The 17,803-nt window shown below is 42.2% G+C and overlaps 1 protein-coding gene across 1 annotated transcript in view; it reads left to right on the forward strand.

Moving 5' to 3' along the window:
* Nucleotides 1–16,894, forward strand: part of SLC35F4 (solute carrier family 35 member F4) — a 229,448-nt gene extending 212,554 nt beyond the window's left edge. Inside the window, exons 5-8 of the mRNA XM_034992331.1 lie at nucleotides 8,602–8,727; nucleotides 10,634–10,826; nucleotides 14,423–14,512; nucleotides 16,653–16,894. Of these exons, the coding sequence (XP_034848222.1) occupies nucleotides 8,602–8,727; nucleotides 10,634–10,826; nucleotides 14,423–14,512; nucleotides 16,653–16,894 (651 nt within the window). The remainder of the gene's footprint in view (nucleotides 1–8,601; nucleotides 8,728–10,633; nucleotides 10,827–14,422; nucleotides 14,513–16,652) is intronic.
* Nucleotides 16,895–17,803: the final 909 nt, after the last annotated feature.

Below are 17,803 nucleotides of genomic sequence, written 5' to 3' on the forward strand. Positions count from 1 at the left end.
TTGATGATGGCCATTAACCCTTAAAACTTTTATTTTTTATTTTTTTATTATTTTTTTTAAAGATTTTATTTATTTATTTGACAGAGAGAGACATAGCGAGAGCAGGAACACAGGCAGGGGGAGTGAGAGAGGGAGAAGCAGGCTTCCCGCCGAGCAGGGAGCCCGATGTGGGACTCGATCCCAGGACCCTGGGATCATGACCTGAGCCGAAGGCAGACGCTCAACGACTGAGCCACCCAGGCACCCAACCCTTAAAACTTTTTTAATAGCAAATTCCAATTGTATCTTGGGAGATGCTGCTCAAAAATTCAGAACTGAAGCTTGACATGAACAAGAAGTAGAAAGCTATGATAGCAGACAAGTTGAGAAACTCTGAACCAGTCCATGATACATTAGAATATACCCAGATGTGTACCACACTCTCCACCAGCTAACTTAGATTTGCCATCCAAAGGACTTTCCATTATGTTTTTATATGTGAAACACTGGTGCTAGATGTTTACCCTCAAGTACCCTGACAAATCCTTGAGAGCAGGGACCCTCCCTATATTGCTCACTGCTCCATTCAGGATTAGCTACATAATCTGTGGGGCCCAGTGCAAAATGAAAACACAGGTACCACTCCTTTTTTTTTAATTTTTAAAGCAGCTTTATTTTTCCCCCCAAGTTTTTATCTAAATTCAAGTTAGTCAGACACTAATCGTTTATTATATGTTGGCTAATTGAATTTAAATTAAAAAATAAATAAATTCAAGTTAGTTAACATATGGTGTAGTTTTGGTTTCAGGAGTAGAATGCAGTGGTTCGTCATTACATGTAACACCCAGTGCTCGGCATAAGTGCCCTCCTTAATGCCCATCCCCCATCTAGCCCATCCCCCTGCCCCTCTCCCCTTCAGCAACCCTTCGTTTGTTCCCTATAGTTAAGAGTCTCTTATGGTTTGCCTCCCTCTCTGTTTTTATCTTATTTTATTTTTCCTTCCCTTCCCCTATGTTGATATGTTTTGTTTCTTAAATAACACAGGGACCACTCAAAAAAATCTGTCCATAATTTCAACGCAGCAACAGCAGAGCATGAAACCAAGGGCAAGGCCCTTCTAATCATGGGACCCTATGCATCTGCAAAGATCATAGGCCCATGAAGCCAACTCTGCCTCTGTCTCTGGCACCTAGAATAAGGCAGGGGACAAAACAGGGCTCAGTAGATATTTGAGGATATAGTCAATAAATTCATGGTTACAAGTTCTTTCTCTTTTCTATCTGCCAGCACCATGGATTACCCATGAGGATTTGGAGGGCCTTCTCAGAAGAAAGGGGAAAAGAGGAGATTTAGGGGCTTTTCTGCCCTTTCAATGGCATCTGAATACCAAAAGGGAATCAGTATCTTCTCTATTAGATTTACCAGTGAGACAATCAGTTGCATTGGAGTGAATGAATGCATTTAACCAGGGAACTTACTGATGCAAGGTGTCCTATCAAAAGAGGTTCAGTGTTTATTTGAGATTTAAAAAACACACACACACACAAAAAAACTCAGCTGTGTAACTTCTATTTAAATCACACATTTAGGAAATCTGCCTAGAGGCTACAGACCATCACCATTCGAAAATTGGCATCTATAGTGGGTTGAATGGTGGTCTCCAATAAGGTGTCCACATCGTCATTCCCAGACCCTGTGAATCTGACCTTATGTGGAAAAGTGGTCTTTGCAGACATAATTAACATAAGGATCATGCAAAGAGGAGATCATCCTGGATTGTTTAGGTGGCCCTAATTCCAATAACATATATCCTTATAAGAGACACACACAGGAGAGACGCACAGAAGAGGAGAAGGCAATGTGACCACAGAGACAGAGGTTGGAGTGACGTGGCCACAAGCCCAGGAAAGCAGGGGTGACCCCCAGAACCTGGAAGAGTCAAGGAATGTATTCTCTCCCAGAGCTGCCGTTAGGAGCATGGCTCTCCTGGATTTGAACTTCTGGCCTCCAGAACTGTGAGAGAATAAATTTCTGTTGTTTTCAGTCACCAAGTTTGTGGTAATTGGTGACAGTAGCCTCAGGAAACTACTACAGCACCCGTAAGTAGTAAGACCCAGTAGAAAAAAAAAACCATTACGTAGCCAATGAGTTGTATATACTTGTTAATAAGGACGTACATAAATTAAGACCTTATAGATGGCAAAATGGTAAACACGAACGTCAAGCATGGTAGAAGTCAGATAGTTTTCTTTTTACATACCAGGAAATGCTTTGCTCCTCACTGGGAAACATGAGGAAGTGTTTAATGCCACAATCCAGAAGAACGTCAAGGTGTAATTTTAACGACGCCTGTAATGAGGCCATGGGATATGAAAAGAACCAAAACAGCGTCAGCGTTTTGCTTTTTGACAGTCTCAGCAATTCTGTTTTTTCCTGAGATATATTAAGAACATGTATAATTGGGTCATTTGAGAAATTAAAGGAGAGCAAACAGAACACTGACAATGTAAATGCAGGTTTCATTGCCTACATCCAGACAGGATCAAAGCACAGCCCGTGCAGGCCTCCCCACTTGGACTACTCTCTCTTTTTTCTTAATAGTTAAAGTGCTGCTTTCGGTCATCAGATTACAATTTGTATTTTTGACTCACTCTAAGGTTTCAGTAGTTTACAGATAGATTGTTTTTGGATTGTAATTTTCATTTGTCTGACCCGAAGATTGCTCACATTTAAGATGATCACATTTCCTACTTCTATTTTTCACATCCAAATGACACCCTAGACAGAATGAAGGATGCTTTAAGTTATAAAATCGGTAAATATGGGTTGTTCCGGAGCACCAGTTGGCCAGAAGTAGCAATGCTCACGGAAAAATGATTCTGTTTTATGAATAACTTGTTAATCTTTTGTTTCCTTAGAATATTGATTGCATTACAGATGGAAAGGTAATTTGTTGTACATTTAGTTTTCTAGCACAAAATCATTTCAGCCAATTTGCTGGTAAACATTGCTGTGTTAAAAACTCTTTCATGAGGAGTTGCTTACAGCTGATATATGATCATCCCATGGAAATTAGTAAACTTTTTAAAAAGATTTTTCTTTTAATTGCACAAATGTTGGTGAGAATCCAACTCTTGCAGCTTTGAAAAAGGGTGTTTTCCCATCTTCAAGATCCTGTCTTGTTTAGCTAGAGTTCTTAAATTCATGAAAAGCAGAGAAATCACCTTAATAAAAAAAAAGGTTCTCCTCAAAGAAAATGAACCACTGGCTGGGGGTTTTCTTCTCCGTCACGGGTATCGATTGCACTCCAGTCTGAAAAGTAAATGTCAGACTAGGAAGTTGAAACTCTTCTTTCAGATCTTGTCCCCGTCTCATCTTTTATATTGTTAATTGAAATTTTTCTTTCATTTTTAAATTTCCTTGAATGGAGGAAGAAAATTGGTGGGTGGTGAATGGTTCAGCAGACCCCAAACTTCCTTAGCAGATTTAGGAAATGAATTTGTGTCTCTTTGACTTGACACTCACATATTTTTCTAGCTGGGTCCCTATGCAGTTAACTTTCCAAACTGTGGCTCCTTTGGTTACTTTCCAAGATCCACCACGGACCGACTACAGTATGTCAGTTAAATGTAATCTTTCACTGCTTAACCTGCACTTCTCTGAATTCAAATTGAGCTCCAGAGTGCCCTAAATCAGGACACTGGAGCTGAGCTGTTACTGATTTGTGCCAATATGACACATTTAGAGAAGAGTCGAGATAACCTTTTGTTTCCATCTTGCCTTTGGTTGACATTTATGCCCTAACTGCTCATTTGTGTGCAGTGCAGAATCCTCTATCCAGAACCCTCATGCTTCCTAGAGGAGGCAGCAGAGGATGGGTAGTGGGCCTCATCCTTATCATCCCCCTCTTGGCAGGAGAAAAATTCGTGAATACTGGGAGGAGAAAGCTGAGGTGGAATGCTCTCCCAATTTTATGCCCGCAAGGAATCTGTAATCCCTTAATGAGATGCCATCAATAGATCTGCTCTATCCTCCGTGCACACCCTTTAGTCTTTCCATCTGGCAGTTCTTTCCCACTTTTCCAATCCTGGTCTCCCTTAGAGATCATTTTCAGATGGATTTGATTCATATAAAAATAGATGTGTGTTGGGGGATGGGGGGTGGGAATCTCGGTTTGGGGCTCTGAACAACTTGGTTTGACCTGTCCCCAGGCACCCTCTGCCCCCCCCGCCACACACACACACAATCTGTATGGCTAAACACTGCCCACCTCTTTCATTTCTCACACTTCAACTCTTGTCCAATTTCACTGGATTTGAGTGAAACAGACGGTTCACCTTCATGGAACCTTAAATGTAGCATGTGGACAAGCTTAAGGTTTCTGCATAGCCTTGGTTTTCCTTGAAAATGGACTCTACTTAAATAAGGATGATCATCAGTGCAGGTCTCACCGGCCAAGCTATTAATGTGTATCCCACCTTCAGCTGCGGACCTGTAGTCTTGGGCTTGAGTACCACCCTGCCAGCAGTGTACCTTTGAGGCTCTCCTTTCTAGAGGCTACTGGAGGCTTGGGGTTCAGGGGTCCGTTGTGAGCCACAGAAGCCCCTCCGTGCTCACCCAGATTTAGAAACACTGTTAACCACAAGGCAAATTAAGGAAAGTTATTTCAGTTGCAATTAGAAAGAGAAGCGATTAAAGGTTCACTTCAATACCCTGAACCCTGGAAGAGCGTGTATTGTTACACAAATAATAATTCTGGACACCATTTTGTCAGTGGGGGAAACAGTAACTGTAATGAGGCTGGTGAACACTCACAGAGATCAAGAGACGGGCCAGACCATTTTGGTTTGGAAGGCCTGAGACAAAAAAAAGAAAAGAAATGACGATACAAGAAAAGAAAACAGCCAAAAGCCAGATGTTCCTCTAGCTTTTATGTATACAGATGAATTCTTTGAGAGATGACAGAAGCCTAGCTTTCATGCCGGGTCACATATGGTAAATAGCATAGTGATATTATCAAACGTTTACCTCCAAAGCCATCTTTGGGCTTTAGGAACACACTCACACAGCCTCATGGTCTCCCTCTGATTAGCCCTGAAAGTTGACAGGAGGCTCTCAGAGGGGGCTGAGCCTGCAGAGGAAGGTAGCTGGCTCAGGAGGAAATGTCCCTTAAGAGGTATGCTGAGCAAATGGGCTAAATAAATCCTCTTCCTCGGGGTATTCCCCCCAGGTGGGCACACCATGACGTGAGAGGTCTGAGAGGTTTCCAAAGTTAAAAATGAGGCATTGGGAGGGTTATGGTCATTATGGTTACAAACATTCTCACCCGAACCAGATTCACGGAATGATAGTGGTGAGTGTTCTGTCTTACTTAGACACTCCGGTTGGTTATAGGGCTGGAACTGGAGTAGGGTGTGAGGAGAACCATGTCTTTCTGGAGCCAGACAGCGGGCACCATGAGATGGTATCTTTTCAGCAGAAGCATCCCTCGTCTAGATGCTAATGTGCTCAAAGGCATTTTTGGGGTTGGAGCACTTCTGACCCGGATTTAAGGCACGGGCTTCCTGCAGGCACGTGTCCAGGGTCCCGAGCCCAAGAAGAATCATTTGTGGTTTTTGTTCAAAAGAACAGACTACGAATCCTTCCTTGATAACTGGTCAATTCTGAAAATACCTGTGACTCAGATCTGTGTTTATGCTATTCGTTCTCTGGAAATATGAAAAGTATCTACTCTGCTGTTAACCAGTGGTGCCAGGAGAGCCACCTCTGGGATCCGAATGACCACTCCACTGAGCCTCCCCCGCCCCCCGCCCACATTTCCTTGCATTTCCTAGATTAGCTGAGCTCTCGTCCCTGAGTTCCAGCTGTGTAGATAAGAAACACATTGAAAGTACCTTAAAACACAGCCAAAGAAAATTTGTTCTGTTAGATAGTGGTGAACTTTAAATTAAAAATGTGGAAAATAATTTAACTTACCTTTTCCTCCCAGGAAACCTATATAACCTATAAATTACTGTTCATACCATAGAGAAGAATTTTTCTAACATCTCAAATATTCAGATTTTCATGCTTTTAGAACTTAACTAATTACATTGTCTGCCCCCCCCCCCGCCCCCCGACATGAAAAATGCTCCTCTCCATGAAGGCAATTGAAAGAGACACTGGTGTAATTGATATGTCAACTTAAGTGGTCCAGCTAATATTTCTACAAGAAGTTGAATATAAAATCTAATGGAGATCTTTAAAAGGCTCATCACAGTTATAATTTTGAATTGCTATAAAATTTATAATCTTTGTCCATACGCAATTCCTATCTTGGGAAAATTTATAATAGACATATTGTGCATATATATTTTTACTAAAGGCTGACTCAGAAAAGGAAGTGCTTCTAACTGAAGCCATATCCTGGGGTAATAGTATCAAATGTTCATCGCTTTCTAGACAGTGTTCTTGTTTTTGCTGCTGCTTTTTTTTTTTTCGATAGGCTGTTTGTTTTCAGAGTTCCCTAGACCCAGAATTCTATATTACACACAATTGCTTAAACCCAGATATTATGTGTTATACAATAATTTTAAATATGAAACAGTACATCATGTTAAAGTTCATTACAATTAATAGTGTATTCTAATAACCCTGTCTTGATCTGAACAAGAAAACGTAACTGATGCTTGGCTGAAAGAAAACAAATATTGGTTCAAATTTCTTGTCCTACAAGCTCAGTCTTATGAGGGAAATCGACTTGCGCACCTGAACGCTTTGACCCATGAACATTATTTAAACATGAAAACAAATCAGAAAATGCCAGTGTCTAACGTGCCTTTTCATTTCTCTGAAATCAGACTGCCCAGAGGATCGTTGCAAGTCCTGGGCTGAACCATAAATCCCCAAATCAAAGAAAATGATAGCCCTCGCAGAATTTCCAGGTCGAGATAACCCCCTCCCCATGTTTATTTATGAGTCTATTACTTCTTGTTTGGAAAATTTCCTTGACACCTCGTGGTGTGTGTATTAGATTCTATTCCCTCTAGTGAGAGGCAAAGCCTAACTAGAACACATGCCTGGGAGCTTTAGAGAATATGATATTCACTCAGCAAGAGGAATGCCTCCCATCAAGCTGCCTCCTGGAAAAACGCTTTATGAAGACGGTTTTTCACTGCTGACATGTCAGCGTCTGTTCTCAAGTACTCCTGCTGTTTTTCATAAAAGATGCTTCAGTGTGGAGCTAGGTCTGAAACCAACAGTGCACTTGCTCTTGGTGGTCATTAACAAAAGAATTGCTTCAGCAGCATCTAAATTATGTGTCATCACTCTCATACTCCGCACTGGCCCGGAGCGAGTCTATAGTCACGTGTAAAGGGCTACATTTTGTTGTAATAAATAATTCACTAATAATATTTGGAGGGGCCAACAAAAGTCACATATGCGGAAAAGCTATCTCGGAGGAACTGATTTACTCAGGAATACTCAGAACTGAACCTTAACGAAATTAACCACCCGGTGCCTATACAGGTCTTGCAAAGCTGCATCTGGGTTTAAAAGTCAGTGAGACTATTTCACAGGGAAATGACATACCGTTCCCTATTCCAGGGCCATCATTGTACTGTTTACTATGGCTTTGAAATGGCTTCTACTGGAATCAGGTCAAGATAATTTCAGAAACAGATGCAAGTCAGCGTTTCACTAAGGGAGTGGACCCCTGTTTTGAATAGATCCAGGATCATATCAATTTATGGTAGACCATTATGATTTTAATCAAATGATGACTATTTCACTTTAGGCAGTTAATGCTCTAGAATATATCTTTTTTTTTAACACTTTTTTTTTTAAAGATTTTATTTATTTATCTGAGAGAGAGATGGGAGACAGAGAGCATGAGAGGGGGGAGGGTCAGAGGGAGAAGCAAACTCCCCGCCGAGCAGGGAGCCCGATGCGGGACTCGATCCCGGGACTCCAGGATCATGACCTGAGCCGAAGGCAGTGGCTTAACCAACTGAGCCACCCAGGCGCCCCAGAATATATCTTTTTGAGGTTAATTTGCACGTAAACCAAAAGAAGAACTAGCCTCCGTTTGACATGCCCAGTGCCAGTGCGAACTCAGCTCCCTCCTTATAAATCACTGGGAGAGATGATAGGCTTTCCTTTTTGTCCCTTGGCCTAAATTTTGCCTCTTAGCTGCATCAGTGTTATGTCTCCCTAATCAAGTCCTGGTGATGGGTCAATCTTCAAAATCATGCATTCGTCTGAGGAGCTGATTAAAATGTATGCTGAATTGTTTGAAGAAAAAGAATACAGTCTAGATGAAAATGCTGTGGAGTGATTTCCTATTAAATTCATTTCACCAACATGGATATTAATCTCTAAGAAGTTGAGCTAAAAGATTAAACTGCAATTACTAGCCCTTAATTAGAATGTGAGCAGCTTTTATAGTCTCTGTCTGGATGTCTCACGAGCATACTGATTTCTTGTTAATACTGACCCTTCCTACCTTGAAAGAGCGATGGATGAGAGGTAATTGGGTTTGAGGAAGCATTTAGCAACTCTCATGAAGTCTTCAGTTGTTTGCCCTGAGATATGGAGGCATCAATTTTTTAAAGAAAAATTTCTTTGCGTTCTACTTGACAGATAGTTGCTGCAATTATGGCCATTACGGGTATCGTCATGATGGCATATGCAGATAATTTCCACACAGATTCTATCATAGGAGTGGCATTCGCAGTGGGCTCAGCCTCTACATCTGCATTATATAAGGTATGTTGTGCCTTTTTTTTATGTGGTTAGCTGTCATTTGTAACTTAGATGCGAGTGATAAAGGAAGCCGGGACAATGAAAGTCTTGGCTAGAGAAGAAAAAAAAAAAAGATGGTTCAAATAAGACTAAGTACCATTTACTGGGTACTTGCTACATGCTGGGCACTGGCCAGAAATTTTCACCTGTGCTAACTCAACTTTCTGAGGCACAGGCACTGATCCCCACTTTCCAGATGAGGAAACTGAAGCTTAAAAGATTAAGTAACTTGCCCAAGGGCACACAGCCAGGCAGTGATAGAAAGATTTAAATTCTGACTGGCCACGTCCAAAGCCCATGCTCCACGCCTCGGCCCCTCCACAATCATCAATCAGTTGCAGCAGGGGCAGATAAAGACTCCTCTTCTCTTTAAGTTTCTTTATGTTAACTATCTACAGTCATTATCTTAACTCCAATGAGGTGTTAAAAATAACAAGCAAGCCGACACTTGCGAGTTGACTGCTACGTATTAACCAGAAGCCACAGGAACTCCTGTTATTAGTGAAACAAAGGGCCTCCTTTCCTCTCTGATGGATACTCTGAATCTGCACTATGTACTTACCCTCGTTCTCTGCTGGAGCTGCCTGTCTTCAGTGGAAAATCTATTCAGTCGTTGCCCCTGACTTCAGAGGCAAGGACTAAGGGAGCAGATCTAAAAGGTTATCCCCAAAACTCCACTTTTCAGAGCCAGCTTTTGGGATGTAGCTAAGGCACTGTTCCACTTTCCCCTCTCTTGGTGTTTCAGTGAGAAACTTCTCTGTGAAAAGCAGGAAACATCCTTTGCATCCCTCCTGGATGCCTGTTCTGATTATTCACCAACACTGCAGCTCCTAGGGCACTGAGTCTATTTCCATATTGACATTTCCTGGCCCAGTGATTCTGTGACAAGCTTGACAAGTTTTCACTCAATTGCCATTAGTGTCTAACTGGCCCCCAACTGAGACTCCACTAAGGTGTCTGATGGGATCAAAGAACAGCACGTGGTCAAGTTCTCTTGATTAACTCTCTCAAGAGAAAAAAATAGTAAGTTCGGTTAAAATTAAAAGCAACCCCTGGAATTGCTATGTGACTGGGATGGCTGTCTTATTGAGGTATTCTCCTGACCATGTTATAGATGTATTCATCCTGGGAGCAGTAACATTTGCAGACATGCATAAAATCAAATGTGCACCGTCAGGAAGATCGGCTCCATTCTACATTGTTCAAGGATTAATATAGGAAGCAGAAGGGTTATAAAGCCAAGAAGTATCAACTAGACACCTGGGTCCTCCTTAGCCCAACGTGGCTTTATGTTGACCATTCACACCTCCTTGTTATCTTCCTCTGTACACATATTTATATCCAGGAAAAAAATTTTTTTTTAATCTGGAGAATAAACAGTATTTGTGAAAATATGTTAAGCTCAGAGAGAAAGGTGCTTATAAATCCAAGGCATCATTATTATGTCTCTCAACAACATAAAGATCGTCTCTCTAATTTAGTTTTTGGTATCTGTCAGATTACAGGTAAAATGAATCCCATGCTTGAGGGGAAGAATTGATGGCATCTCAACCCTAGATTGTCCTGGGTTTACCTGCACTCTTAGTTATCATTCACCCTATACCCATCCCCGATGGTGGTATTTAACACAATGCCTTCAGCAGTTTCCAACATCATAAGGAATTCATTTTATGGCATTTGCTGTTTCATATGAAGACTACAGGGCATTTTACTTCCTTACCTCAACGGTCCATTTAGTGCCATGGAGTTGGTGGGGTAAGAAGAAATAGAGGATAAACTCTGGGCTGGTCAGTTCACTGTGTAGAACTTGCCTTTCTGCTCTAGCAAAGTTTTTAACTGTGTGGCTAAGGAGTTTCTTTCCCAACCCAAGGTTTTGTTCAAGATGTTTCTTGGAAGTGCCAACTTCGGTGAAGCAGCACACTTTGTCTCCACATTGGGTTTCTTCAATTTGATCTTCATCTCTTTCACCCCGATCATCCTGTATTTCACCAAGGTGGAGCACTGGTCCTCATTTGCAGCTCTGCCATGGGGCTATCTCTGTGGGATGGCCGGGCTGTGGCTGGGTAAGTGGCCCTGGGTTTTGCCTTCCATTCCCTATGTCACTTGAACTTTCCTTGGATAGATAAATGATCACAGTAGGGTTATTCCCTTGGGAAACTTCATCCTCTATTTCCCAAACTTACCTAAGGTTGGCTAATGGTTAGAAGGTTCTTTGCAGGCTATTGCCTCATTAGATCAGAGATGTTCAACTGGTATACCTCCCATGGGCTAATGTGTGAGCTGGAGGCCCAGACCACTCTGATCACCACTGGTCTTCAAGAAGCCTTGTCCATTCTTCATGATGTACTGTATGATGTCACTGTGTTCCAGGTGTAGCACGGTGTGCCAAGCAGAGGGAGAGAGGAGATGGTGCATTCAAGGAACTCAAAGTGGATCAAAATGGATGGAATACCAAGTGCAGGAGGAATAAGGAGGAAGGAAGGAGATGACATTCTGGAAAGAAACAGGTCATGAAGGGCCTGGAAACCCATTAAGGGAGTGGATTTAAAATCCACTGAAAAATCTTTAAGCAGAGATGACAGGCTCACATCTGCATTTTAGTCAGCCCACTCTGGGGCTGTGTATGGAGAAGGAATTTGAGATAGGAAGCCCTCAGCAAGCACGAGAAGAAGGCAGAACTAGACTTGGTTGCCCTTCTAAGTAGGCTGTGCCTAGTCGATGACCAAGAAAAAGTCAACTGGAGACTTTTTAATGTTGTCTCTCCAAACTCCCCAAACTCAAGGTGGTCTGCTTCACCTGAGCAACCAGGGGGCTCCCACTTTCCAGCTGTGCTGCTTCTGTCACTAGCTGTAAAGGAACCTAAAAAATAACAAACCCACTCTTGTCTCCCCAAGCAGGTGAACAACAGCAACCACGACATGACTCAATGTCCCTTTACTCAGAGCCAAATCACTTTCATTCTGCTCCTCTGTCCTCACCCTTCCTAAGGACAGCCCCCTCTGCCTGGTCCCCATTTACCCACCACACTTGACCTGCAGGACGTCTGCCAACCCTCAGCTGACCTTCTTTATCAAGTGACATAATCTGAAGCAGCTTTGCAATTCCTGGGAGAAAAACATGCCCAGGTTTTCATTCCCACATAAGCACTGGGTCATCTTTTTCTCTACTTTAGCCCAGGCCCCTAAGGTGAGGTCTGAGACAAGAGAATGATCAGATGTTAATTGTTGGTGCTCTGAATTCTACGTTTGAAGTCCAAAAATATGTAGTTATGACCTTTCATAACCTCTGCTAAATTGAGTGGAATTTGATAGCACTGTTTCCATAAGACCCAAACATCCTAATTAAAAGTGCCTAGATAATTGCCTGGCCAAAAACAATCTAGCTGGGAGCAGTCATAACCCAAATTTCACTGACTCTTGGCCTCAGCTGTGTACACATGATCTCCAGCTTTCTGCAAAGTAGCCCTTCACCAACATATATTCCTTGGCAGGTCTAATACATGCTCCTATTCCAGCCCCACTCAGGTTGGGTGTCACCCAGGCTACTGGGTACTAGTTCTCCATCAAGCAGGATGATCTCCATACTCCACTGGGTATAGCGCTGCCCAGTACCAGAGGGGCTCCACCCAGCCCATCCCCAGCCCACAGCAGTCCTCATGGTGCCAAAGCTGCTCTGTGATAAAATGAGGGGACAGCCTCTCTCCTGTGTTACACACCCCAGGGTTTATACAATCTTCACTGCTCCTGTTCTTGAGTTTTTATTTCCATCCCTCTCTTCTCCATTGTAACCAGCTATGATCTGGCTAGAGCTGGGCTGGACAAATAGCCGGTGGTCCTCTGGCCTGCCCACATTGTCTGTAACTACAGCTTTTATTTGCTTAGGCTCACCTTGCTTCATTCCTTCTCGAAGGTCAGGCTATCTGCCAGGGAGTGCCTAAGCCCAAATGTAGGTTGGCCTGGTCCGTTCCCCTGACATGTCTGAAGCCCATTTCAACTTGGGCTGGGCCCCATGCTACAGATAACATATTGAATTATATATTCTTTTCCTTAGGTTGTCAGAAAAATGAGTAAGTGTTCTACCTAAAGAACTGATTAAAAACAGACAACACATTTCGGTGAAGCCCCCTGTTTCTTGCTGAGTGGGAAGGGCTCAGTTCTCACCCAAACACTAATACTTTCAACCCACTGAAATATCCAGTTCAGCTAATAAAATAGCCGTGCAGGAGTTTAGCAGAGTCTGTGTGGGACTGAAAAAATTCCTGACTTTAGCTAGAGTGTGCCATAGTTGATTCCCTGAGTCTGGAGAGAGAGTTGAGGGGCAGGAACATTTTCATTGTAGCTTTGCCATGAAGGAGAAAGAGTTACTAACTGGGGAAGGTCCTCTGCCTTAATTGCCACTACTATTATATGATAATTATGAAGGAGCCCAAGTTTTATGAAAGTCAAACCCACTGTCTCTAACTACCAAGTACAAGTGACTCCAGATAACTAAGTTAGTGGGCTTAATTAAAGCAAGAATTGTAGATAGCATAGAAGAATAAACACTGTCCTGAATGGAGTAGTTCTAGAACCATCTTTGGTTCTATAGAGATATAGGCAACATGGTTGAGTAATTTACAAAGAGATCTCTCTGAATTGAGGACCATTCGTAAACATCTAAACAACCCCTAAAATAAACACTGGATTGAAATCCATTAAAATAATGCTATGTAGGGGCACCTGGGTAGCTCAGTGGGTTAAGTGTCAGACTCTTGATCTCAGCTCAGGTCTTGATCTCCTAAGATCCAAACATTCTAATTAAAAGTGCCTAGATAATTTTCTGGCCAAAAACAATCTAGCTGGGAATAGTCATAACCCAAATTCCCAGTGTGGAGCCTACATAAAAAAATAAATAAATAAAATAAAATAAAACAATGCTATGTAGCTTATCATTGTTTTTCTTTTTTTATAATTGTTTTTCTTTTGAAAACATGTATTTTTGATCATTTTTGTAGGGGGTAGATGATTGTTTTATATTTTACTAGAAAGATCCAAAGATATTAATTAAAAGATATCTAGTTACACCTTCCTTTGGTTCTGTGGACCTGCCCTTGGGTAATCTGTGCACAAGTCAGGATGCGGAAAAGGTCCCTGGGGTTCAGTGCATTACAGTGAGCACACTTTTGTTTGCCTGCATGATGCTCACCACGAGAGAAAGGAAATAAAAGCGCATAGGCCATGCTTGGATAGAGCTTTGTTTTGGCAGTAACATGAGAGCCTTTTAGTTATCAGGAATATGTCATAATATAACAAAGTAACAAAGGGAAAAAGCCCAAACTTCAATCATTGTCTTCTTTCAACCTCTGGCTGGCCGCAGCCTACCTTTATAGTGCTAATAAGCAGTGTTGTAAATTGATTGTTTCACTGCTTTGCATTTGCTCAATATGCCCCTTGCCAGCCAGTTGGCAAGAGATCAGGCAGTCAAGGTGGCAGAAGAGAAAGAAGAATGGACTACTTCAATGGAGAAACGTGCATCCGGCTCCCAAATTAGAGAATTAATTGACCAAAGGTGCAGACAGTGTAGAAGGCAGGTTTAGCAAAAACACTGGTTCTATTATGTTAAGAAGGAAAGAGCCCAGCAGATCAGTTTCCCTTCATCATCTATATCCTTTATTTTACAGCCTTCAATATCCTGGTGAATGTCGGCGTGGTGCTGACATACCCAATCCTGATCTCCATCGGGACAGTGCTCAGCGTTCCTGGAAATGCAGGTACTTGTAGGATTTGACATGTACGCAGTCTCTTGCTTGTGTTCCTTTTACTCCCTGTGTTGTTTCTTCGAGCAATTGTGAATTACGTCCCTTGCCTGGGAAGATGTTTTTAAATATCAGGAAGGTGGCAGACAACAGAATAACTATGCAGCAGATTTAAAATTTGCAGCTATAAACACTGTTTTTACTCGGTCGTGCTTTTAGAATTAAATACCAAATGTATCATTTGGGTTTCATGTAATCTCCCTGACAACCTAATTTTGCGGTATTTTTAGAGGAAGTCCTGTGGAAACAAAAGGCATCCCAGCCGAGGACTCTCAAGTAAACGTCACTAATGAAAGTGTAGGAAATGTTCAGGGTGTTGGCTCCCCATCAGACTATCCGTGGAGAGCGGCAGAAGTTTCTCCTGAGGGCACAGCAGATGGCCCTCAGGAATAGATACAGGAAAAAGCAATTGGACTCACTTCAGGGACAAGAAGAGAAGCTATTTTTCCAGGATAATCTTCCTAGTGCAACCTGTCAATGAAACAAGTAATGAAAGTGAGTGATTTGGAACACCGTATAGTCCTTCTAACTGTAAAATTCTATTTTTCCAAGTCTCGGGTACCCACCTTTCTCTGCCCCGGGACAATCAGCAAGTGTTCATTGAGCACTTACTGTGTGCAGAACTGTAGAAGAAACGGGGGGCAGGGGGCGGGAAGGATATTATTGTTCCCATAAGAAACTTTCACCAAATTTGGAAAACAAGCCCAGCATATATGAAATAACTTACAACCCCACAGTGTGATTTATTAGCAAATGCCAAATCGTGTGAGACAGACTCTTAAGACTAAAAGATATCCAGAGGAAAGAAATATCAGAGAGGAGAGGAGTTGTCAAGGAAGTTCATTCATTCACCCAGGGATCCGGTCATTCAACACATCATTTCTGAGCACTTAGGATGTGCCAGGAACAGTGCTAACGCTGGCGAGGGGTCCTGAGTGAGACACAGTTCCTGTTCTCTGGACCATGCAGTACACAGAGGGAGACAAAAGGAATTGAGTAGTTACAATGTAGAAAGAGAATTGTCTTGATAGAGGTGTGTAATGAAGGCTCTGAGAGCATACAGGAGTGGCTTCCAGGGAGGCTTCCTGTAAGAAGCCAAGAGAGAGAACTAACACAGGGATTAGCTGGATGGTGTGGATATGAGAAGGGACGGGCATTCCATGTAAAAAGAACAGCCTATGCATGACCAAGAATTCCACTACTAGGTACCTATGCCAAGAAACGGAAAACAGGGACTCAAAAGTATACTTGTACATGAATATTCATTGCAGCCCTATTCACAATGGCCAAAAGGTGGAAACACCCAAATGTCCATCAACAGATGAACTGATAACCAAGTTGTGGTACAATGGGATCTCATTCAGCCATAAAAAGGCAGGGAGTATGGAGACATGCTACCACATGGTTGAACCTCGAAAACGTCATGCTAAGTGAAAGAAGCCACACACAAAAAAGTCACATGTGGTATGATTCCATTTATGTGAAATCTCCAGAATAGGTTAACTCATGGAAACCTACAGCAGATCCCCACACAGGAACTGGGAGGTCGGGGAGGGAGCTGGGGAGTAGCTGCTTCATGGGTAAGGGGTTATAATTTGAAGTGATGGAGATGTTTTGGAACCAGATGGAGGTGGCGGTTATACAACATTGTGAACATACAAAATGCCACTAAATTCACTTGAACAGAGTTCATTTTAATTTACAGGAATTGCACCTCAATTAAAAATTTTTTTAAAAGAACAGCATGTGCCAAGACGTAGGCATTAACAAGCTTGGCTCATCTGAAAAATCATCAGCGGCCCAATGAAACTGGAAAAGTGTGAAGGGACGCAGAGGAGAAGTTTCAAGAAATAAAACTTGCAGAGGCAATTAAATGAGATGACATGAGCCTTGAAGGATAAGCCTGAGACTTAGGGAGAAGAAACAGAAAGCGAGCAAAGGGAACGATAGAATAATATGGAGAAAAGAAAGATGAGCTTGAAAGAACAAGGGAGACCTTAGAAATCTCTAGATGTAGCACTGACTTCGGTCATTTGTTCTCAGAGAAGCCTAGAAACAGTCACAGCCTATGACAGACCTGATTTTTCTGCCCTAGCTGTGGATCTCCTGAAGCAGGAGGTGATATTCAATGTCGTCCGCCTGGCTGCTACCATCATCATCTGCATTGGGTTTCTGCTGATGCTGTTGCCGGAGGAGTGGGACGAAATTACCCTGAGATTCATCAACAGCCTGAAGGAAAAGAAGAGCGAGGATCATGTGGAGGACATCACTGACCCCAGTGTGCACCTGCGGACCAGAAGCCGGGCCAATGGGACTGTGTCTATACCACTGGCTTAACGAGGGACTCATTTTGGATGCACGTGTATGTATATTCTGTGAATATAATAAAATTTTCTCACTACCTGTACACTCAAATGACAGTATTAACTCTGAATCTCGATAAGTCATATGTGAAATAATGCCAATGATAAAAGTTTACATTTATACGCTTATCAAGGAACTGGTGTAAATAATCATAATAAAAATTTTTTATTAAAACATATTCATCTTTGTTCTATTTCTTCTGTTTTGGAGGGAATTACCCTCCCTACCCCCAATTTGCAAAGTTTCCTGAAAACATGAGATTCTACTAAGTTATGGGTTTATCATGACCTTACCCTCCCTGGGAACTGAGATGTTTTTGCCCCATCAGAGAAAGTTGCATAAGAGGAAAACACATTAAAGGATACACACTTTATATATATTTAAGTCCAATAAGAGCCTTAAGTTGGAAGGCTGGAAAGTAATTAAACAACTATCAAAAGAGTATCTTCTATTTGCAACACTTACACTAGGAAAAATGAAGGTGTGAAGATATAGAAGAACCCGTCTGTACTTCCGATGTGCTTAGAGTAGTACTGAGCGTAAGAGTCGTTACAAATATCTCTAATATGAGGTAGACATTTAAAAATGACACGGGTTACAGAGAGGACATCTCTACAGCGCTTGACATGATGACCACTCCTTTTTCCCCAAATATCCTCTTTACCTGGCTCCCATACAGTTTCTGCCTCTCTGGCTGCTTCTCTGGGCTCCTCTTTCATGGCTGGTCTCATCACTGTCAGCCTTCAGTGCTTGGCCTTCTTAGCATCTCATTCCACACTCTCTCCCCCAGGGATTTCATCTACTCCAGTGACTTCAAATGTCACCCATGTGGTGATGGCTTAAAAACCTTTATCTCCAGGGAGGCCTGGGTGGCTCAGTCAT

Source organism: Mirounga leonina, unplaced genomic scaffold (assembly GCF_011800145.1).
Source record: "Mirounga leonina isolate KUSES-001 unplaced genomic scaffold, KU_Mleo_1.0 Mir_82, whole genome shotgun sequence".
NCBI classification, from domain to species: Eukaryota; Metazoa; Chordata; class Mammalia; order Carnivora; family Phocidae; genus Mirounga; species Mirounga leonina.